The sequence below is a fragment of the Silurus aristotelis genome (assembly GCF_946808225.1).
Source record: "Silurus aristotelis genome assembly, chromosome: 27".
Lineage (NCBI taxonomy): Eukaryota > Metazoa > Chordata > Actinopteri > Siluriformes > Siluridae > Silurus > Silurus aristotelis.
Window position 1 is genome coordinate 11,934,839 of NC_139600.1, and position 23,891 is coordinate 11,958,729.

Genomic DNA, 23,891 nt, shown 5'->3' on the forward strand with positions numbered 1-23,891 from the left:
TAAATTTGCAATCTTGTGTACCAGTGTAGATTTATTCATTGCTAAAGACTCAAAGCACTTTTGTACGTCGCTCTGGATAAGAGCGTCTGCCAAATGCCGCAAATGTAAATGTAAATGTAAATTACCACAGCAGTGTGAATGACCAGAAGGTGTCAGCAATGGAACATGTCTAGGTGGTGATTAAAAATTAATTAAAAAGTGGGGTTTGAAGATAAGGCTGTCTTGTTGTGGTGAGATATTATCCATCCCACTCAGGATTGTGCTTTCATCAATTCTTGCATTATAGCTTATTGTCTCAGTACAAGCCTACTTACTTGGTGGCAATCCATAGCCAAGGGCAGGGAGCAGACAAACAGGCTATCTGCTGAGTGCATTGACTGGAAACTCTGGTCTCAGGTTTCAGGTTACACAATAAGTCTCCCTAGCTAAACAAAAATGTGGAAATTGTCAAAGTTTGTTTTTGTAACCTAATTAAAATTAAATGTGAGCAAGATACTTTAAAATGGAAGCAGGACTGTTGCATATTAGTCTTTTATTTCTAAAGTTCAGAAGGATGTTAATGAATTGTGGTTACCAAAAATGGATAAAACAATATTAATGTGTAGAATTAAATAAAGGTAATTCTCCCGCGTACAATTGTATGCATCACCTGGCAAAGAAGCTGTTTAAGCCATTTTTATAATAATCATAAATATTTTCTTACAAAGACAAATTCAAAATATCCTTTTTTACTAACATAAAATACAGTATGTATAAACTTAACCAGACAATTCCATTCATTGTTAATTACAGATCCCAGAAAACCTGAATATGTCTGCTGTGTAACTTTAGCCAGTATTAAATCTTCACTTTATCTTCAGGATCCTAGAAAAGATTGTGACACAGCAATTATCCTCGTTCTAATATAAAAATAGCATTCATGAAATGTATCTAACAGGATTTGGGTTTTTTCATAGAACAGAGACAGCATTAGTACAATGACGTGTTTTAAACATGCTCCTAAACGAAAACTAAATTCATTAGAATTGTAATGATTGGTAGACATTTCTGATTGACTGAGAGGTCACAGTAAGTTGAAGTTGGATTGTCATAACATGATATTTCAAACTATTTATCAATTCATAACCCTGTTGTACAAAACATCCTTCTGGTACTTCTGTAATGAAAACTGTAAATGGTGCAGATGTTTTTTAAGCTCATCTGTTATTAAAGTTTTGTTTACCATTATGTTTACATAGAAATTATTACCTTTCCACTTATTCTAATGAAAATATTTACTGAAAATATCTACAATTATAATTGTGATCAAAATGTAATTAGCATACTGTAATCATATCTTATATACAAACTCAAACCAAGGTTTAACTGTGTTAAATTCAACAAGCAAATATTTGATCATTTGATGGTACATGAGTCATTTGATGGTACATATAAATAACAATTTCCAAAAGTAAAACAATTTACAATGTACAATATATGTCTAATAATAGTGCATATTTAATCAGATATCTAGTAATTCCATATGCTACACCAAATCCTCACTCATGTATTGTTCATTGTTGTTGTTGTTCTTCCTCTACTTCTTAAGATTTCTTTTGTTCACCACTTCATCTTCTCAAGATTTATTTTTGACACCTGCAAATCAGAATGACATTCTGTCATTTTACAGGAAAAATACATACATGAATCAATACTGATGTTCTGCAAACTTAAAAAAATTATAAAGTGAAAGATTTGTATTATAAAACAAGTGTTACCAAATTGCTCTTACATTTTTGAAACTGACATCTTGTGCTTTCTAATAATGAACTTTCTGGAGATTTAACATTTAGAGAAGGAGTCTCAGGTTTAGAATAATGTCCCTCAACATCAAAATGTGAAGGCTTATTATCTTCAGTGCATGATATCCTCAAAATTTTAAGAGAAAATAAAAAAATCTCTATGTGCAAAGAACAAGGGCAAAAATCGTGCCCGTGATCTTTGAACCTTCAGGCACTTCACTTCATCAAAAACAGGCATGATGCTTTAATGGAAAACACTGCATGGCCTGAGAAACACCTCCAGAAATCATTGTTTGTAAACTTCATTGTTTAAAAATTGCCATCTTCTCTGGGAAGAAGTATGTGGAAAGGCTCCATCAATGTGAAACGTATATACAGGTTTTTATAGCAACAAATGCTTTCAGCCAGATGATGCCTTTTTAGGAGAAGGTCTTGCATATTTAAAGACAAAACCGTATCTTACATCCATCACAACAGCATGGCTTTGTAGTAGAGTCCAGATGTTGAACTGGCCTGCTTGCAGTGGGACAAAATTTGTCTCCCAAAACTTCAGCAACTGATCTACACAGTTCCCAGATGAACTGTCTGGGATTAAATTTGCAGTAATCAAATTTAAAATGACTTATTCTATCCTTAAAATGGTACATTTCCTCAGTTTATACATCTATGTTTTTTTATGTTTTATTGTGAATAGAATATGGGATTATGAGATTTGCATTCTGTCCTTATTTTTATTTTTCCCAAATTTTTGAAATTAGTGTTGAACAGCTGCTTTACAGTGATTATGTGTACAGAAAGTTAGAGTTGTAGCAGGAGAATTATTTTGGCTAATTATTGATTATTAGGTTCTAGGGGTGTAATGGTACACAAAATTCACAGCTTGATATGTACCTTTGTTTTTAAGTCACAGTTCTGTAAAATGTTTGGTGGAAGAAATGCAAAACATGACATTGCTTGTCGTTTTTTAGTAACGTAGTTTATTATTACTACCGTTTGTAAACATCAACAGTTTACATTTTGTATGCAATTTTCAATAAAATGTCTTGGTTAAATTATATATAAAACTGAATTGTGTAATATTTTATACAAATTAAATATAAAAATAAAATAAAAAAATCTATTTAATGCAATGCAGTTTTTGTAATATTAATTGAACTGAATAATCAATTAAATTGGCACATCAAATTAAATTGATTAAATAAAATGTAATAAATAGTAATTGTTTATGAAATAGTTTACATTTGTTAGACCACATATGGGTATTACAGCTGTGTATATAAGTGTGTGTGTGTTTAATAATTTTGTACTTAATATTTAATACTTTATTTTCCAAAGATATATTCTTTTATACTGTTAGACTTATTTAAGCATAATTTAGCAAATGTCTTCATTCCTTCCATTAAAGTTTATTATTATTATTATTATTATTATTATTATTATTATTATTATTATTATTATTATTATTATTATTATTATTAATTCTAAACAAACTTGTTCTCCGCTACTTAATATGTTGACTGAGATTTCTTCTGGATGTAAAAAGGATTGAACTCTTTACATATGTGCACCAATTTAAAATAATTTATTCATTACATAATTATATTTAATTAATAAATATATTCATAATAAACATTCATCATATTTGCATGATTCAGTATTGTTTTTTAACCATTATCCATTTTAAAATTAGTTAATTAATCGTATGAATACGATCCAACTTAAAAACATAGTTTCACACAATAAATATAGGATTTGCAACCTATCTTTAATACTCTGTTGTCATACCGCTAAGCAAAGATCCTCAATAATTATTAAAATATGTTGATATTGTAAACAGTATGGCTGCCAACTAACACTTTTTTTGTGAATCTGTGCTTAATTGCTTAAAAAGCCTTATCTTACATTATTTGTGATTACAAGGATTTGCATTTTATTTAAAAGGCATGTACAGGACAACATGTGTACAGAAGGGAGGAACAGTAAGGCCAGACATTTTTTCCTCTCAATTTACTTCTAGCTAAGATGCATATGGCAGTAGATGATTTTTATCCACTCAATTAGGTACTGTACATTTCACTGCACCTTATGACATCCTATTTAAAGTTGTTTGCCTGTATGAATTTCCACTCAAATAAATTTGATCCAATCTTCACCAGATATGGCTAATAACATCTTGATGCACTGCCACCCATTTGTTCCTTCAGAAAATGGAAACCCTGTTTGTTCATTCTTTCATTTTACGGACAGAATATTCCACCACTGTCTATGGTCGAAACATACATTAGAAATGAATCTATAAATCACACTTGGCCTAAAGTTATGGCTTTGTACCATGTCTTTGTGCATGATGATGATGATGATAATTGCTTTTGTTATCATTGTCATTAAGATTTTTTATTTTATTATTAACAGAAGCAGCAGTAGTATTTCTTACCCAAGTGTCCAAACAATTCTGGTTCCACTCTCCAGCGGAGCTGAAATACAGCTAATTGCACATTGGCAGATTTGATCTATAGAGAAACAATGTCATTACTGTGCTTTGTAAATTAACAGCATAAAAAATACAGCTTTATATTTACACCTCTCAAAAAACAGGTGCACTAGAGAGGCAACAGCATGACCACCATAAAAATAAATTGCAGTTGGTGGTCACAGTCATTTGCTTTCTCCTTATCCTTTCTGACCAAATTGACTCTATATTTGTGTTTTATAAGGGTCTTGTATCTTGTATCGAGGTATCTGCAACCCTATTGGCTGATGCAAGAAGGATTGATGTGTCAGAAGGTTTGTATGTTACAGCCTTAGTCCCAAATTGATAAAATTTATTTTTTTTCTAAATATTCTACAATACCCCATAATGACAATGTGAAAGAAATTTGTTTGAAATTTTTACTAATTTATTAAAAAAAATAAATAAAAAAATGTACATAAGTATTCACAGCCTTTGCCATATCATGCAAACTTGAGCTCAGTTGCACCCTGTTTACACTGATCAACCTTAAGACGTTTCTATAAATTAATTGTCCATCTGTGGTAAATGTAGTTTATTGGACATCATTTGGAAAGGCATACATCTGACTTTATAAGGTCCACAGTTAACAGTGCATGTCAGAGCACAAACCAAGCAATAATGTCCAAGGAATTGTCTGTAGCCCTCCAAGACAGGACTGCATCAAGGCACAGATTTGGAGAAGGGAATAAAAACATTTCTACAGCACCGATGGTCCCAATGAGCACGGTCGCCTCCATCGTCTGTGAATGGAAGAAGTTTGGAACTACTAGGACTGTTACTAGAACAAGCCACCCACCCAAACTAAGTGATTGTGGAGAAGGGCCTTAGTCAGGGAGGTGACCAAGAATGATGGTCACTCTGAGAGCTCCAGTGTTTCTCTATGGAGGAGAACCTTCTGGAAAAACAACAATATCTGCAGCACTTCACCAATCAGGCCTGTATGGTAGAGTGGCCAGACTGAAGCCACTCCTCAGTAAAACTCAGGTGAGAGCCTATCTGGAGTTTGCCAAAGGCACCTGAAGGACTCTCAGACCATGAGAAACAAAGATCAAACTCTTTGGCCTGAATGGCAGGCATTATGTTTTTTAGAAAACCAGACACCGCTCATTTCCTGGCCAATACTATCCCTTTAGTGAAGCATGGTGATGGTAGCATCATGCTGTGGGGATGTTTTTTAGTGGCAGGAACTTAAAACCCTCAGGATTGAGGAAAAGATGAATGCAGCAATGTACAGAGACATCCTTGAAAACTTGCTCTCAGACTGAGGCAATGGTTGATTTTCTAATAGGGCAATGACCCTAAGCACACAGCCAAGATAACACAGGAGTGGCTATTGAACAACTCTGTGCCCAGCCAGAGCTCAGACTTGAACCTGATTGAACATCTTTGGAGAGATCTGAAAACGGCTGTGAACTGATGCTTTCAATCCAACCTGATGGAGCTTGAGAGGTTCTGCAAAGAAGATTGGAAAAAATACCCAAGAATAGGTGTGCCAAGCTTGAAGCATCAGGACATAAGGCTGTAATTGGTGCCAACAGTGCTTCAACAAAGTAATGAGCAAAGGCTGTGTTTGTGTCTGTGTACATAAATATTTATGAATTTTTTTATTTTAATACATTTGCAAAGATTTGAACAAACCTCTTTTATGTTGTCATTATGGGGTATTGCTTGTAGAAATGTGAGGGAAATAATAAATTTACAATTTACAATTGAGTGCCTGCAGCTTTGTGGTAACAGTTTGGAAAAGAACCACATATAGGAAAGGTCAGGTGACCCAATACATTTGGAAACATAGTGTATATAAGTAAAGTTGTTATTCTTCATGATCCAATGTTTGATTTAAGTGTTTTCTTAATATTTTTTAGAAGTGTGGGTTTAGAAATAAATCTGCTAACAGTGAGCTTTTAACCATTAAGTGGGGTAATAAGCTGTGCTACAATCAGTAGTTGCTAATAAGTGTAGCTACAACTTACACATAACTAAGAAACCGAGAACGGAGTGGACATTCTCACAAGCACGCACCTCTTGAAGAACTTTGTCCTTTACAGTAGGGTTAATAAGATCCTCGCTGCTGTTTAATTTTAACCTCAGAAATGCCCTTCTGATAACAGGCACTACAAAAGAGTGGACAATGTTAGTTTTTTGTCAAGTCTTGAAAAATTATTTTTATTTTAAGTATAAAATAAATTTTTACTTAAATTTAAAAGTGTAACCTTGAACTGCATAGACTTCCACTTCACAGAGTGAGAGAGCCTTGCTAACATATGGAATGATCACGTTCACATAACGACCAATCATATTGCACGTGTAGTTTACAGAGGCACCTGCAGGCATGCTAGGGATAACAACACATCTGCAAAGAGAAAGAGAAAGAGAGAGAGAGAGAGAGAGAGAGAGAGAGAGAGAGAGAGAGAGAGAGAGAGAGAGAGAGAGAGAGAGAGAGAGAGTAAATGTTAAATAGTTGGTTAAATATACAGTTAATAATGCTTTAGAAAGCATCAAAGCTGTATCCAACCTGAAATCAACTATAATAATAGTTAAAAGTTATTAAGTTTTAATTTATTAAAAAGGCAGATTACATTTTTTGTTAAACTGCTATCCTTTACTATAAAAATCTATGTATTAGGTATCAGTCACAATTCCACATTGCATTATGAGCATTCGTAATTCAACATTTAAGGCTATGAGTTACTGAACAGAAAGTCAGGGGTTCAAACCAATGCTTCTTCTTAAGGTTGTCAATGTATATAAATAATTCCTGCTAAATTTTAAAAAACTTGCAGAAATCAATATATAAATAATATAATTCCTTAAAGTAAACTATTTTCCCTTTATGCTGATATTTTTACATTGCTCTTTACAATAATTACCTGGGGTTATTGTTGCCGTTGTTAAGTAAGGAGTTGCCAATGTGAATCTCAGCACCATTTATCCGTTCTGCACAGCAGTCGCCTCTGTTAGTGATTATTATATTGCTAATGTCATACACCACCAACAAGTCCACCCTCCACCATGGGTTATTCTGAGTACTTGTGTGTGTACATGATCCGGAACCCATGATAGATGTTCTTTTGCCATCGATAGCAAAGTTAGGATAGAAATTGTTAGTAAATAATGATGATTGTGTTGCTATTCCTCCTAAGGCCACATTGGCTGTAGAGGGAAAAAAAACTATTAATAACACATACAAATGCACTGGGGTCCAAAATCTAAAACTGTAGTGATTTTGTTTTGCTTTATAATTTATTTTATTATGAAATTTAGAATTTTACATATTTGAGAATTTCTGATTAAAACAATTTATGTGTATTTTACTATATACCTACCTTGTTGAAGGGTGAGTATCCACTGCAATGAGAAAATGCATATGCCTGTGCAAAAATAGAGAATCCAAAATGTAACATTTTATTATGTGCATACTTATTGGGATAACAATTGATATGTATTTTATAAAAATCTCTAAAATGTATAAAATTATAAGTTAAAATATGTGTGTGTGTGTGTGTGTGTGTGTGTGTGTGTGTGTGTGTGTGTGTGTGTGTGTGTGTGTGTGTGTGTGTATATATATATATATATCATATTAGTGAACATGGGACATAGTGAAAATGTGAACACTTGAAAATTTGTTTACCTAAAAATAGAAGCATTGGTCTAAGTAAATTCTCCATTTTCTAAAATAGAAAGATAAGAACTTTAGATGATTTACAACAGCACTTGTAAAGGAAAGAAAGATAATAGTAGCCAACTGATTAAGCAAATCAGTTAAGACGTTTACTGGGTACATCCATTTAAATTAAGTGCATCATATAGTAGTATATGTATATATATATATATATATATATATATATATATATATATATATATATATATATATATATATATATATATATATATATATATATATATATATATATATAGTAATTTACTTTGACAAATAAATAAAGTTTGAGATTTCTTACCTTGCTCTAAATAAACCCAAAAGTCATCTCTTTGACCCTTTAAAACTCTGTGCTGTCCATGAGATGTTTTGCTAAATAATTATGTAGTTTATTTAAAAGGCAAATGCACGTTGTGCTTCACAAATGCAAACAAGTTTGCCACAGACGGAGTCATATGGTTAGGGAAAAAATCTATACAAAAATAAATAAAACAGGTTCAGGTTTTATCCAGTATTACAAGTAATTCAGGAATCAGTCTATCTTCGATTGATGAAAACTTTTTTTTTTTTTTTTTTTTTTTTTATGTCACTGCTAAAAGAGATTGTGTCATCAGAAATACTGAATTAATAAATACATCACCAGATAATTAATTTATGTCAGATCAATTGTTGTTTCTCTTTTGAGAGATAAATACAGTTTAATCGAGTTTCAAAAGAAAGAGTATTTATTTTTCAGGGACACAATGTCAGAAATGGGCTAAAATATCCAAATTTGAGCTGTTTAAATTGCAGGAGCATTTTATTTAAAGAATTTAAAAAATATTTATAATCCATAATACATGCTAAAAATATGGATAAACAATATGAATTGATATTGATATATAAATAAACAATTCATGTATACACATTTAAATGAGTTTGGAAGTATAAATACAGTTTGAAAGCTGTGCTGTTAGTTGTAACACAGCATAAGGGGTGTTGATTTCAAATACAGAGGTTTAGGATTTCTTGGAGGAATTTTTGTAAGAAAAGTAGTACTTTGAATGAAATTTGCATCAGGCTACTCAATTCAATTCAATGCATTTTTATTTGTATAGCGCTTTTAACAATGAACATTGTCTCAAAGCAGCTTTACACAGATAATGTGGCGATTAAAAGTAAATATGTTCTTTGTAAGTTCGTTTGTCCCTGATGAGCAACTGTGGCAAGGAAAAACTCCCCGAGATGGCATAAGGAAGAAACCTAGAGAGGAACCAGACTCAAGAGGGAACCCATTCTTATCTGGGTTGCTTAAAGCTCTTGGAGTGCTGGAAGGAAAAATGCGTAAAATAATGCAAATACAGATACATTTATTCATTACAGATTCATTTAGAATTGCAAACATTAAACTTCAGAATAGTAAAAAACTTTTATCTTAGTGATCTCAGTGATGACAGTAACGGTGTTGTAACAGATGAGATAGTTTGAGAAATGTAAGACTGATCTAGGATTTTCACACACAGCATTCATCTGAGTTTACAGAGAAAGCTCAAAGAAGGTTTACAGTAATGATCGTTTTTAACGTGAGTAAACGCAAAAGGGTTTTGCAACATACATTACATCAAACCAAATGAGGTGGACCAGCTTAAACCAAATTAGGTTCTACTCCTGACTGTCAGCCAAGAACATGGATCTAAAGCTAAAATAGGAATGGACTTTAAACTGGAAAACACTGCCTGATCTGATAAATATTTGTTTTTGTTTTTACATTGTTTTGTTTTAAAAATTGGCATTAGTGGAATTAACCTGTCTGGCTGCTGGTGATTTCAGAATGATGTGTGGAATGTTTTCTTTCAGTGATATAATGCAATCACATGGACCAGAACTGATGTGTTTCCTACACATTAAGAAATCCATGTTATACTGTAAAGAATTGAGGCTGTTCTGAAAGCAAGGTGGTGTTTTAACCACTCCAAATAAATTGGCTAGTGAGTGTAAAAGTTAAAATGCACTTCAGGTGCTTTAAATAATGCAAAATAAATGCTAAACACTACTACAGAACCCTTTGTGTGTATGCCATATGTCATTTGCAACCTATGCTCAACCACACCCTCTTTTGCCACATGTCTTTTTATGTTTGCTTGTACTCGGCCAAGTCACTTTACACACTGGTAATATATATATATATATATATATAATTTTTTTTTTATTTATTTATTTATTTTATAATGTGTGTGTGTGTGTGTGTGTGTACATACACATTATATACCAATCAACTAGTCATTAATAAATACTGAGAACTTTATCAATGTGAATTATACACTTTACAGTATATTCTTGTACATTTAAAAACATCTGTACACACTGAATTATGATCTCTCAAACAATTTTAGAAGAAACAGAGACAGACTTTTTTTTAAAAATGATTTATTTAAAATAATCTCTTTGAGACAGATGATCCGCTGTGGTGACCCCTAATGGGAGCAGCCAGAAGAGGAAGAAGATTTAAAATAAACTCTTCACCCCCCCTTTTTGGGGTTAGCAGGATAAGCACTTGATCACCAGCCTGTTTTTTTTAGTTTGTGCTTCCTCCATGTGTACTACATAATCAGAGCCCGCTTGCATGTCCAGGACATACTGTATTTCATCAAGCAGAATGTGCATGGATGTCTCTCTGCATCTTTGAACAAGAGAGATATTGTTTGCTATATTATATGCACACACACACACACACACACACACACACACACACACACACACACACACACACACACACACACACACACACAGAAAGTATAAGTATATATCATTTTAAGATATTAAGCTGTACATATTTAATACAGTCTGCTTAATAGTATAGGAGAGCTGTAATACATTTTAAAACACAGAGTGATTTCTGTAGCAAGATACAAGGTATATAAAAAAAGGTTTGAGACTACTTTTGTAGTATGCCAACAGATGGCAGCAAAAGTCTGCATGCACAGTCACAGGGACTACTGACCTTCATAAGTCAGTGTGCCAAAAGACATCATCCTGTGTACACTGGGAGCAGTTCAACTGGCGTTCTTTGGTCCACGTGCGTTAACCACGTCTAAGATTTTATCATGGATGGCAAGTTACTGTAGAACACCCTGTCAGCAAGATCCCCTCCCAGGTGAGCTTCTAAAAGAAGACTTCCAGGGCATATTTCAGAAGTGGCAGTTACGCTAGGAGCGCTGTATTGCTGTACAATGGGAACTATTATGAATGTGATAATGTGTAAATGTAGATAAATAAAGTACTTGCTTGTAAACAGATCTAGTCTCTAAACATTTTGATACCACCTTTTATATGTAGTTAGATATTAGATCATCTTTTAATTTGGTCATCACTCTATCTAATTTTACCATATTTTAGATATTAGAAACTAAAACTATATTAAAATGATATAAAAAATTGTGATTAATTAGTAATTTTGTAATAATTTAGTAACAAAGTAATGATTTTTGATGAAGATGAATGAAGATAAAAAAAAAGAAATTAAGCTTGGCAGCTTGGCATTGGCTGGCATGTTGGTGCATGCTGGAATTTGAACTTATGACCTTCTGGTTCAACATCTTAACCATTAACCATTTGGTAGCACACATTGAGATTGTGTATCTAGAATAGAATAGCCTTTATTATTTACATATACATTACAGCACAGTGAAAATTTTTTTTTTGCATATCCCAGCTTGTTTGGCACCTGGGGCCAGAGTGTAGGGTCAGCAATATATAGTGCCCCTGGAGCACAGAGGGTTAAGGGCCTTGCTCAAGGGCACAAGAATGGCAGATTGGCAATACTGGCGCTTGAACCACTGACCTTCCGATCAGTAACCCAGCACCTTAACCATTAATATATGTATTACATACACACACGTTTACAGAATTTAGCAGATGTCATTATCCAGAGTTATGTACAAAAGTGCTTTAAAGTCATACATACAAGTCGTACTTTTAATGAATACATTGGTTCACTAGGAAAATTTGAAACATGTGCAAACACCCGACAGTTCATGATTTGGAAAGGCTGTGGCTATGGATGTACAGTATCGCACAAAAGTGTGTACACCCCTCACATTTCAGCAACCATTTTATTATATTTTCTCAAGAGACTCAACATACAGCCATTATTGTCTAAGAAACAAATGTGAGTATATAAAGGCTAACTTGTTAAAACTTTCTTTTGGCTTCTCCCATTAGGGGTCGCCACAGCGGTTCGTCCGTATTTATGATCCGCATGTTCGATTTGGCACAGGTTTTTACGCTGGATGCCCTTCCTAACACAACCCTTTCCATTCATCTGGGCTTGAGACAGGCACTAAGAGTTGACTGGCTTGTGCAACCCTAATGCTGGGGTTGGAGAACACCACCTCCTAACCACTAGACCACCAGGGAACCCTGCCACAGCTTTTGGGACTCACAGCTAAAAATGCCCTACCTAACCGTTAAATGTTAACAGTTCCTGATAAAAGTGGGCTACTGTACTGCACTGGCCACTGTACTGCAACTCAGATTCAGGGTGTTACTGATCTTCTTATAGCCGCGGTCATCTTTGTGGAGAGCAACAATTCTAATTCTCAAATCTTCAGATTGTTCTTTGTCATGAGGTGCCATGTTAAACATCCAGTGGTCAGTATAAGATAATTGTACTTAAAGCACCAACTTTTAACTGCTCTAATACAAGATACCCAAATTTGTATGGTTCTGTCAAGCAGACAAAAACATAAACATGATGAATAGGACATGTGGCTTTGCATCACTTAGGGTGTATTTGCTTTTGTTGCTAAATATTCAAACAATAATGGCTGTATGTTGAGTTATTTTCAGAGGACAGTAAATATGTATTGCTATACAAGCTGCACATTGACTACTCAAATATAGTTTATTTCTATAGTATTGTCTCTCTTGAGTAGATATACTTAAATAGTCACTGAAATGTGAGGGATGTACTTATGTGTACTCACGAGGGGTGTATTCATGACAGTAGCAATAGCGTAGCATTAGTATTTTTACAGAATTTCCTACCCATTTTTAAGTTTTAGTTTCAGGTTGTGGTTCTTTTGTCCAACGGATCTGAAATACCGAAGGAGGGATTTTGCCAGATTTAAGCTGTAGAGAAAAAAATATTATGTATTATGCATTATGCATACCAGATGTGTGTATCTGGTGAAGCAATAGCAGTGGGCTTCATCACTACAACACACTGTGCTATGCAAAAGATGGACTCCAAACAGTTATTTGCTATGGGTGTAGCTACAAGATCTGTGTACCTAATAAACTGACAATCAAGTATAATTTAGTACAAACACACCTTTTGGAGAACTTTGTCCCTCATGGTAGGGTTATTGAGATCCTCACGGCTGTTAAATTTTAATCTCAGAAACACTCTTTTAACAACAGGCACTAAAAAAAAAGTCACCAAAACTGATAATTAGCAACTGAGGAAAAACTTGTCAAATATATTTGAAATAATACATTTAATAAAAAAGTGCAACCTGGAACCCCATAGACTTCCACTTCACAGAGTGTAAGGTACTGGAAAATATTGGTAAGGAAGATATTTACATAACGGCCCACCATATTGCAAGTGTAGTTTGCAGTGCCACCAATAGGGATGCCAGAGATTATGAGGCACCTGAAAAAAGAAAAATATAAAAACATTTTTTTAGGCTTATTTTAAAGTTAATTATTACTTATTAAAAAAAATCACAACTCTGATATGTGTACTTTCAGAGTTCTTGGGTGAATAAATAATCAACATGTTATGATTATTCAGAATTGAGAAATCAACAGCTATTAATACCAACCAATTAATACTTTCAACTCTTTTGTCAGAATTACATGATTTGCATCAGTAAAAATTTATTTTCTATTCATATACAGACCTGTAGTTTTTATGTTTTCTGAAGTCTTACTTTGCAATACTTTAAATTCAGCAATACTAAACTAATGAGTGACTTAATGTTAAGCATAAATTCATGGCATTTACAATATTTATAATCTTCTTCTTGTTCTTTCGGCTGCTCCCATTAGGGGTCGCCACAGCGGATCATCCGTCTCCATACCACCCTGTCCTCTATATCTGCCTCTTTTACACCAACCACCTGCATGTCTTCCCTCACCACATCCATGAACCTCCTCCTTGGCCTTCCTCTTTTCCTCCTACCTGGTGGCTCCATCTTCAGCATTTTTCTACCAATATAATTCATGTCCCTCCTCTGCACATGTCCAAACCATCTCAATCTCGCCTCCCTCACCTTGTCACCAAAACATCCTACATGTGCTGTCCCTCTAATAAACTCATTTCTAATCTTGTCCATCCTCGTCACTCCCAAGGAAAACCTCAACATCTTCAGCTCTGCTACCTCCAGCTCCACCTCCTGTTTTTTACTCAATGCCACTGTCTCTAATCCATACAACATCGCAGGTCTCACCACAGTCCTATAAACTTTCCCTTTTATTCTTGCAGATACTCTTCTATCACAAATCACTCCTGTCACTGTTCTCCACCCACTCCACCCTGCCTGCACTCTTTTCTTTACTTCCCTAACACACTCTCCATTACTTTGCACTGTTGACCCCAGGTACCTGAACTCCTCCACCTTCTCCACCTCTTCTTCCTGCAACCGCATCACTCCACTGCCCTCCCTCTCATTCACACAGATGTACTCTGTCTTACTCCTACTGACTTTCATTCCCCTTCTCTCCAGCGCATATCTCCACCTCTCCAGGCTCTTCTCAACCTGCTCTCTACTCTCGCCACAAATCACAATATCATCTGCAAACATCATAGTCCAGGGAGACTCCTGTCTGACCTCGTCCGTCAACCTGTCCATCACCACTGCAAACAGGAAAGGGCTCAGGGCCGATCCTTGATGCAGTCCAACCTTCACCTTGAACCAGTCTGTCGTACCTACTGCACACTTTACTGCCGTCACACTGTCCTCATACATGTCCTGCACCACCCTCACATACTTCTCTGACACACCTGACTTCCTCATACAATACCACAACTCCTCTCTCGGCACCCTGTCGTACGCTTTCTCTAAATCCACAAATACACAATGCAGCTCCTTCTGTCCTTCTCTATACTTCTCCATCAACATCCTCAAAGCAAATAAGGCATCTGTGGTGCTCTTCCTCGGCATGAAACCATACTGTTGCTCACAGATGGTCACCTCTTCTCTCAGCCTGGCTTCCACTACTCTTTCCCATAACTTCATGGTGTGACTGATCAACTTAATTCCCCTGTAGTTACTGCAGGTCTGCACATCTCCCTTATGCTTAAAGATCGGTACCAGCACACTCCTTCTCCATTCCTCAGGCATCCTCTCCCCTTCCAGAATCCTGTTAAACAATCTGGTTAAAAACTCCACTGCCATCTCTCCTAAACATCTAAACGCTTCTACCGGTATGTCATCTGGTCCAACCGACTTTCCATTCTTCATCCTCTTAATCGCTGCTCTCACTTCCTCCTTACTAATCCTATCTACATCCTGCTTCACCAACTCCACATCCTCCAACCTTCTCTCTCTCTGATTTTCCTCATTCATCAGCTGCTCAAAATACTCCCTCCATCTTCTCAACACACTCTCCTCACTAGTCAACACATTTCCCTCTCCATCCTTTATTGCTCTAACTTGCAGTACATCCTTCCCAGCTCGGTCTCTCTGCCTGGCCAATCGGTATAAATCCTTTTCTCCTTCCTTAGTGTCCAACCTCTTATACAGCTCCTCATATGCCTTTTCCTTGGCTTTCGCCACATCCCTTTTAACCTGCTGCCGCATCTCCTTGTACTCTTCTCATCACTCTGTCGATCCCACTTCTGTTTTGCCAATCTCTTTCCCCTAATGCTCTCCTGCACTTCCTCATTCCACCACCACGTCTCCTTGTCTTGCTTTCTATTTCCAGATGTCACACCAAGTACTTTTCTAGCTGCCTCCCTCATCACTCCTGCAGTAGTTGCCCAATCATCCGGCACCTCTTCACCACCACCAAGCCCCTGTCTGACCTCTTCCCTGAACCTCACACTACACTCTTCCTCCTTCAGTTTCCACCATCTTATTCTTCTTTCAAACCTTACTTTCCTCCTCTTCTTCTTCGCCTCCAAAACCATCCTACAGACCACCATCCGATGCTGTCTAGCTACACTGTCCCCTGCCAACACCTTACAGTCTCCAATCTCCTTCAGGTTGCATCTCCTACACAGAAGATAATCCACCTGTGTGCTCCTTCCTCCACTCTTATACGTCACCCTATGATCCTCCTTCTTCTTAAAATACGTGTTCACCACTGCCATTTCCATCCTTTTAGCAAAATCTACCACCATCTGCCCTTCCACATTCCTCTCCTTAAAACCATACCTACCCATCACCTCCTCATCACCTCTGTTCCCTTCACCTACATGCCCATTAAAGTCTGCCCCAATCACCAATCGTTCTTTCCTAGGTACACCATCTACCACTTCATCTAATTCACTCCAGAATCTTTCTTTCTCCTCCATCTCACAGCCAACTTGTGGAGCATAGACACTGATGACATTTATCATCATCCCTTCAACTTCCACCTTCACGATCATCACCCTATCAGAAACTCTCTTCACCTCCACTACACTCTTACTGTATGCTTCTTTCAGAATCACCCCTACACCATTTCTCTTCCCATCCACACCATGATAAAACAGTTTAAACCCACCTCCAATGTTCCTGGCCTTACTCCCTTTCCACTTGGTCTCCCGAACACACAACACATCTACCTTTCTCCTCTCCATCATATCAGCTATCTCTCTCCCTTTACCCGTCATAGTACCAACATTTAAAGTACCAACCCGAACCTCTACTCTCCTACACTGCTCCTTTTCCTGCCGTCTCTGTAGACGCCTTCCTCCACTCCTTCTCCTCCTTCGGCCAACAGTAGCCCAATTTCCACCGGTACCCTGTCGGCTAACGATACCTGTGGCGGTCGTTGTTAACCCGGGCCTCGACCGATCCGGTATGAAATTCTCATTTGTGATCCGCATATTTGATTTGGCACATGTTTTACGCTGGATGCCCTTTCTAACGCAACCCTCCCCATTTACCCGGGCTTGGGACCGGCACTAAGAGTACACTGGCTTGTGCCCCCCTAATGGCTGGGTTTTTACAATATTTATAATAAATGTTTCAATATAACTTGTTATAATTAAAGTTGTAAATCTATACCAAAAAAAATTTAATATCAAATAATAATAATTTAATACAACCCCAATTTCAAATAGTTGGGACACTTGTGTAAAATGTAAATGAAAAGAAAAAGCAATGATTTGCAAATTTCATTGAACCATATTCTATTCACAATAAAACATAGAAAATGCTTTCACTATGTAAATGTAAAATTTTAAGGAAATAAAATTCTGAACTTGATGGCGGCAACACATCTCCAAAAAGTTGGGACCGGGTTGCAAAAGGCTGGAAAATAAATGTTACTAAACAAAAAGAGCTGGAAAAACAATTAGCAAATAATCAAGTTAATTAGAAACAGTTTAGTGACATGAATGCATATAAAAAAGAATCTTAGAGAGCCAGACTCTCAGAATTAAAAATAGGCAGAGATTCACCAATCTGTGTAAAACTGTCCTTACAACAATTTCCGAATAATGTTTTTAAAAATAAAAATGTTAAGACTTTAAATATCTCATCCTTTAGGGTACATAATATTTTCAGAAGATTCTAAGAATTTAGAGAAATCTAAATATTGGTGTTTGTGATCTTCAGGCCCTCAGTTGGCACTGCATTATAAAGACATGATTCTTTATTAAATATCACAGCATGGACTCAAAAACCACTGCCATGTCATTCATAAATGCAGGTTAAAGCTCTGTGCAAAGATAAAGATTTTAACATATACAGAAATGTCACCACCTTCATTTAATATGGACTGAAGAAAAGACTTCTGTTCTGTGGTAAGATGAATCGAAATTTTCAATTCTTTTGGGAAACCATGGATGACCACGATCCCCTTTTGAGACATGTTGCAGCCATTCATTTCAAAATTACCTTTTTCCCCACTTAAAATGCTACATTTCCTCAGTTTAAACATTTGATATGTTTTATATGTTCTATTTTTAATTAAATATGGTTTTCTGAGATTTACAAATTTAAATGCATTCGGGTTTTATTTTACAATTCACTTCGGGGTTGTAAATATTAAAATATATTAGTGTTATTCTTTAACATTAATATTTTCTTATCTGATATTTTGAAATACATTTATTGAAAAAAAAAAATCACCTTGGGTTATTGTTGCCATTGTTGACTAAGGATCTGCCAATGTGAATCTCTCCAGCATTTAATCGTTCTGGACAGCAGTCACCTCTGTTAGTGATGAGTACATTTCCAATGTCATACACTGCCAACAAATCCACCCTCCACCATGGGCTATTTTCTTCATTTGTAGTACTACATGATCTCTGATAAAAATCAGATTGTCTGTTGCCATCGTTAGCCATGTGAGCATTAAAAAAGTTAGAAAGTGTTGAAGATTGTGCTGCTATTCCCCCTAAGGCCAGATTGACTGAAAGAAAAAAGGAAACATAAATTTCTGATTTGGTAGGATTATTTTATACCAGTATCCAAATTAATATAAATATTGGATTTTTTTTTTTTTTTTTTGCATCATGCTTTTCTTCAAGCTTTAAGAAATTTTATTATTTTTTTTATAATATGACAAATATAAAACATGTATTTTATTTATTAATCTACTATATCTGTACCTTCTTGATATGTAAATGTCCACTGTAATGAGGAAATATATATCCCTGTGGAATAATATATAAGCTTAAATTAGTAATTATATTACTTGCCTGTTTATGGAAAGATGTAATAGAAATAATTACTTGATAATTCATAGATAATAGTTAATTTATATTAATACATTAATTAAAAGTTAATGATGATGAATGATGAATGTTAGCTAAAGCTAAAAGAAAAATATTTTTTTCAGTTTGATAATTGCAATCACTGTTTACCTAAAAAAGGAAGCATGGGCCTCAGTGAATTCACCATTTTCTTCTAAAACATGAACATTCAAACAACATTTTGATTGATGACATAATTTACAACAGCACGAAAAGAACATAGTAAAATTAAGAAGAAATATAGCATGTGCTCTTAAGAATCAAACCTTTTTACTGTGCAAATAAGAAGTGCATCATAAAGCAAATATATAATGTATTAAGGCAAATAAAATGTTCTTACCTTGGTCAACATAAATCAGAAAGTCACCTCTTTGACAATTTTAAACTCTGTACTGTCAACTAGGTGTTTCAGTATATGTTTATGTTGTTAATTTCAAAGTCAAATTCACTTTGTGTTTTACGAATGCAAACAAGTTTTCTTTGGAAGACAGCCTATAGCAATGAAAGTGATCTAGTTTTGAACATGCATACAGAAATATATAATATGGGTATATGTTTTATCCAGCATGATAATCTGTTCATGCACAAAAAGAAAAACCATCACAGCTAAATCTAATGTGATGATACTTCCAGCAATCCTTTTACAGATTGATGTTTGCTCCTTCTTTAGGAGATGAACACTGCTGTTTTCATTTTCATTTTCATTGATACTTTGTTGATACAGTGTCAATAAATAGAGAAACTAATAAACCTGTAATAAAACTGTCAGAATGTGCATTTAAATCATATTAAAATGGCAATTTGTTGATAATTGTTTCAGTAATTGGTAAACTGTGCAAAGTGTCGTTTTTCTTTTCCATTGTCAAGATTTTTTACTAGGAAAAATACACTTTTGCATGAATTTTTGCATATATTTGGGAATGAAAAAGTAAAAACTCCAGAAGTGCCAGACCTTGTTTGTTCTTATTTATTAGGATTTACAGGAAAATGAACTTAGCGCTTTCTTGGCAGAGGCACAATACATACGATCATGCAGATGCACAAAGAACCTCAACTTGCATTTATATCAACCACCAGAATGGTGACCAGTGTTGTGTCAATAATCATGGCATGTTCCTGATCATAATCAATCATAAGCATTAATCATATGTGTTTTATACAGAACGCCAGACCTTTTAGAGATGAATTGTCAGACTAATGTAAGCTGTCAGCAAGACTGTTCATTCTTTACAAATCTTGTTAGCAGACAAGTATCCTGGAACATCCAATGTGTCAAACCAAATGAGAAGGATTAGCTACAAACAAATTAGCTGTCCATCAGCTAGGTACTGGAATCTGAGTTTACAGTAGACACAAATTTAAAGTCAGGACTAAGACACATTCTACATATTTTTCCTATTAATTTGTTTGGTCATTTTATATTCCAATTTAGTTTACCAACATTTTTGAATTTGTTTGTGTTTTATATAATGCTTGAAATTTGTTTTTACAAAAGTAGATCTTGGCTACTAGTAAATTAAACAACCATAAAAGGTATTTAAAATAATGTGCTTAAATAAGTGGTATAAATCATTATCCAGTGCATGTAAATGTATTTTTGAATTGAGATGTTGATTTGTGAATCTCAAGCATTCAGTGCTTGTTATCCAGTTCCAGATAGGTGTAAGTGCCTGTTTATTATTTACATTGTTTCAAACCTTGTCTGTTTTTCCAGTCTTATAAATATGAATCAACCTATTTTGTTGCTGTTTGCCTTAGAAACATTAATAATTTGCTCACGTTAGAAAAGCTGAAGCCAGGATCTGAAGCCATATCAGCATGTACCTGTCTGGGCATTGTCATCAATGAATATAATTACAGACAGTCATCAGTGGTGGACAGTAACGAAAATATATATATATATATTTCTTACGGTACTTAAGTAGCTTTTCACGTATCTGTACTTTACTGAACTATTTCCATTTAGAAGTCTTTTACTTTAATTTAACTACATTTCAAAGTCAAATATCTTACTTTTTTACTCAATTACATTTTGCTAAATCAGTCGTTCCTTTTTATCTATGAGTGGATAAAAACTGGTCAAGAACGCAGCAAGCCACCAAATTAATCCAATCACCACACCTGATGCCCATCACCTTCTTGCCTGTAATCACAAGCAAGCTCCAAACTCAAACTGTATTGGCTTGGAATGACCAGCTTGGCAGAGGGGTATCTGGGAGGGTTAGGGTTAGGGTTAGTTGATCAGACACACTGGGTAGCTGGAACCCCAAACAAACAACAAGGTGGGGAACTCCTTTGTTGTCAAGTGTTGAGTGTTGCAATATGTTAGCAAAAATGGTGAATTTTCTGAAAAATTTTGCTGAAATGTCATCAAAAATGCAGTCTCTAAAGAGTAGATGAGACCTCCAAAGATGCTTTTTAAAGTTGAGCAATACTTTTTGCTGGATGATATGGATCTGAGCAGTGTTTCAAATCATTGGTCGTCAAAAAGGTTGCAATGAATGTGGTCCATTATCAATGACAAGGACTTCACACTCTGTAATGACTACAGGACTTTGATTATTTTGTCTGCTGTTGTTGACGTCATTAACTGCAGCTCAGGTCACTTTGAATGTGTGTCAACCACAACCATTTTGCCCTCACATGACCCAGCAAAATCTACATGTATACCCTTCCATTGTTTGCTCGGCCACTTGGCATTATTTGCATCTGTTGCCAAGAATGGCACCTTTTTTATTTGCAGTCTTACTGTGTATCAGCACTGAGGCCAGATAAACCAGTAAACCAGATGGAGAACAGGCATGGGAAATATTGGGAATCAACCAGATGCTTAGCTTTTTACATTAATTGTATTTTTTCAAATCAAATTCAAAATAATTTTTTATTATTATAAGACCTTAAAATGTCTTATAATCCCAGTTTAAACATTTGGTGGTTTTTTTTGTTTTGTTTTATTGTGAATATAATACAGATTTATTAGATTTGCAAATAATTGCATTTATTTTTATTGACATTTTACACTGTGTCCCAAACCTTTGTGAATTAAGGATGTAAAATACAGACAAATAAATGTTTCTTCATTGGCTGCATGCTGTGAGAAAGCGAAATACTCTAGTCTTTAAATCTTCCTTATAACTGTTCAATGACGAGAACAATCTTTTAACGGAGCAGACATAATGCCCACGCTTGCCGCTATTTAGCACAAGTTCCAGCATTTGCACAAAAATTAACAAAAATTGACCACAACAGTAGTACACAGTTTGCCTCCCCTTTGATCACCTGATTACCATTAACTTTGAAAAATCCCCAGAATTTTCTCTTCCCTAATTTCCATTATCTTTGGAATGTCCCCGAATTTTGGCCCTCCTGAGTTACCATTATCTATATCTAAATTTGATGATGTGTCTGTTTAGAGAGAGATGTAAAAGGAATAACTTTTAGATACTTTTATATTACTTCGATCAGTGTTTACCTAAATGAAGAAGCATTGACTTCAGTGAGTTTTCTATTAGCTGCAAATCTCTTAAGAAAACCTCTTAAGAATTAGACTTAAAGTGTGTACATTAAATTATATGAAGTACTTCATATAGTAAATATACAATGTTTCGAGCTAAATAAAAGCACAGTGCTTGTCTTTGTTAGGATTTCCTTAAGAAAATCTATAGTTTGCATTAATTTTGCATTAAGGTAAGGTGAAGTGAAAAGGTGAAAGCTTATGGAGTGAAGTTTTATTTGCATGATGTACCAGAAAAAAGAACTAAACTCATTCACATTTTTTCAATATCAGAATGGTTGTTGTTGCCAATGCAATGGGTTAAGAATATTTAGAGACTGAGGTGGGATTTCCTCTAATCACTATTCATTTGAGCTTACACAGAATACAAGACTTTGTTAATAAGAGAGGTACAAGGAAAATTGTCAAATCCTGGCTGGATTGAGTCAAAAAGACTAAAGTAATTATAATTTTTCATGACTGTGGTGAGCAGAAAAGCAAAAAATACAATAACGTTTAAAAGCTTGTCAAGGTAAATAAAGAGAAAACCCAACCAAATTAGGTTCCACTCCTGTCTGTCAGCCAGGAATAAGAATAAGAATCTGAGGTACCACTGTGAATGAAATCATGAAAATGTTGCCTTCTGTCAGAAATTTAGGCAGCTCATGGTTGTATAAATGTAATGTTTTCCTTCAGTTATGTATGGCAATCATGTGAACATAGTGTAGAATCTTGAAGGAATGTTAACACCATATTGTAGAAACTCGTTCAAATCCTGGAAGAAGCTAAGAGTAAATTCTTTATATTGTAGTGGACTGAGACATATTTTTTATTTGTTTTAGTGACAGAAGCCCCTAGTGGCACTTTAAAAGGAAATGCTAAGTAAAACAGAAATAATAAGAAAAATAAAATAGAATCAAAAGTAATTGCACATTTTTATAAAGAAAAATAAATAGAGTATTATTGCACAAAAAAAGGTCTATCACAGAAAAAATCCCTTTCCACAGATTTAAAATAATAATAATATAACTAACATGGTCAGAATTGTGACAGGACCCCAAAAACCTTACTATAATGTTCAGCTAACTTTGCTCTCAGCTGTTTATCAACTGTTTTGATTTTCCGATTGTGAACTTGCTTTGGTTTTCATGTTCACAATCTTTTATTCATATTTAGTTTTTTGATGATTGCATTGCGTAATAGTAAGATGAAATTTTGCCTCATTTACCATTTACCTCAGCAACACACCCTTCACAAGCCAGAGTTAAAGCAACAATCTCTTTTTAACAAGGATCTTACCACCACCAACACCTTAACCAATTGAGCTATCAGAGCTGACTACTGTACCACACCATTTTTAGGGGGGTTATCTTTTATTTTTAACCTTCACCAGCTGAAAAAACTTACTTTGACAGTTAGAACAGTTCAGCAACTAACATTATTAACCCCTGGACTCAAACCATGACTGTCACCTTCAGACAGACACATGCCTTAATTCAGTAAATCACAATGGCTGATGCCTTCTTCTTTTTTTTTAATCGGGTTTGTCTTTT

General features: G+C 35.0%; 1 protein-coding gene across 1 annotated transcript; it reads right to left on the reverse strand.

Annotated features, from left to right (window-relative positions):
- Positions 1–1,492: 1,492 nt before the first annotated feature.
- LOC310721542 (uncharacterized protein) lies at positions 1,493–19,213 on the reverse strand. The gene is made up of 14 exons (XM_083533326.1): positions 19,186–19,213; positions 18,957–18,999; positions 18,702–18,746; positions 18,220–18,502; positions 13,447–13,586; positions 13,263–13,354; positions 12,992–13,060; positions 7,925–7,964; positions 7,620–7,664; positions 7,164–7,446; positions 6,507–6,646; positions 6,316–6,407; positions 4,216–4,291; positions 1,493–1,635 (listed from the first exon to the last, which is right to left on the reverse strand). The coding sequence occupies exons 1-14, from the start codon at positions 19,195–19,197 to the stop codon at positions 1,616–1,618; spliced, it is 1,380 nt and encodes a 459-aa protein (XP_083389452.1). The 5' UTR covers positions 19,198–19,213; the 3' UTR covers positions 1,493–1,615.
- Positions 19,214–23,891: the final 4,678 nt, after the last annotated feature.

Bases quoted from the DNA above. Each gene is read 5' to 3' on its own strand.
- LOC310721542 (XM_083533326.1), bottom strand. The intron at 7,447-7,619 runs GTAGGTATATAG...TTCCCTCTACAG, and splicing joins GATACTCACCCTTCAACAAG to CCAATGTGGCCTTAGGAGGA. The intron at 1,636-4,215 runs GTAAGAAATACT...TCTGATTTGCAG, and splicing joins AGAATTGTTTGGACACTTGG to GTGTCAAAAATAAATCTTGA.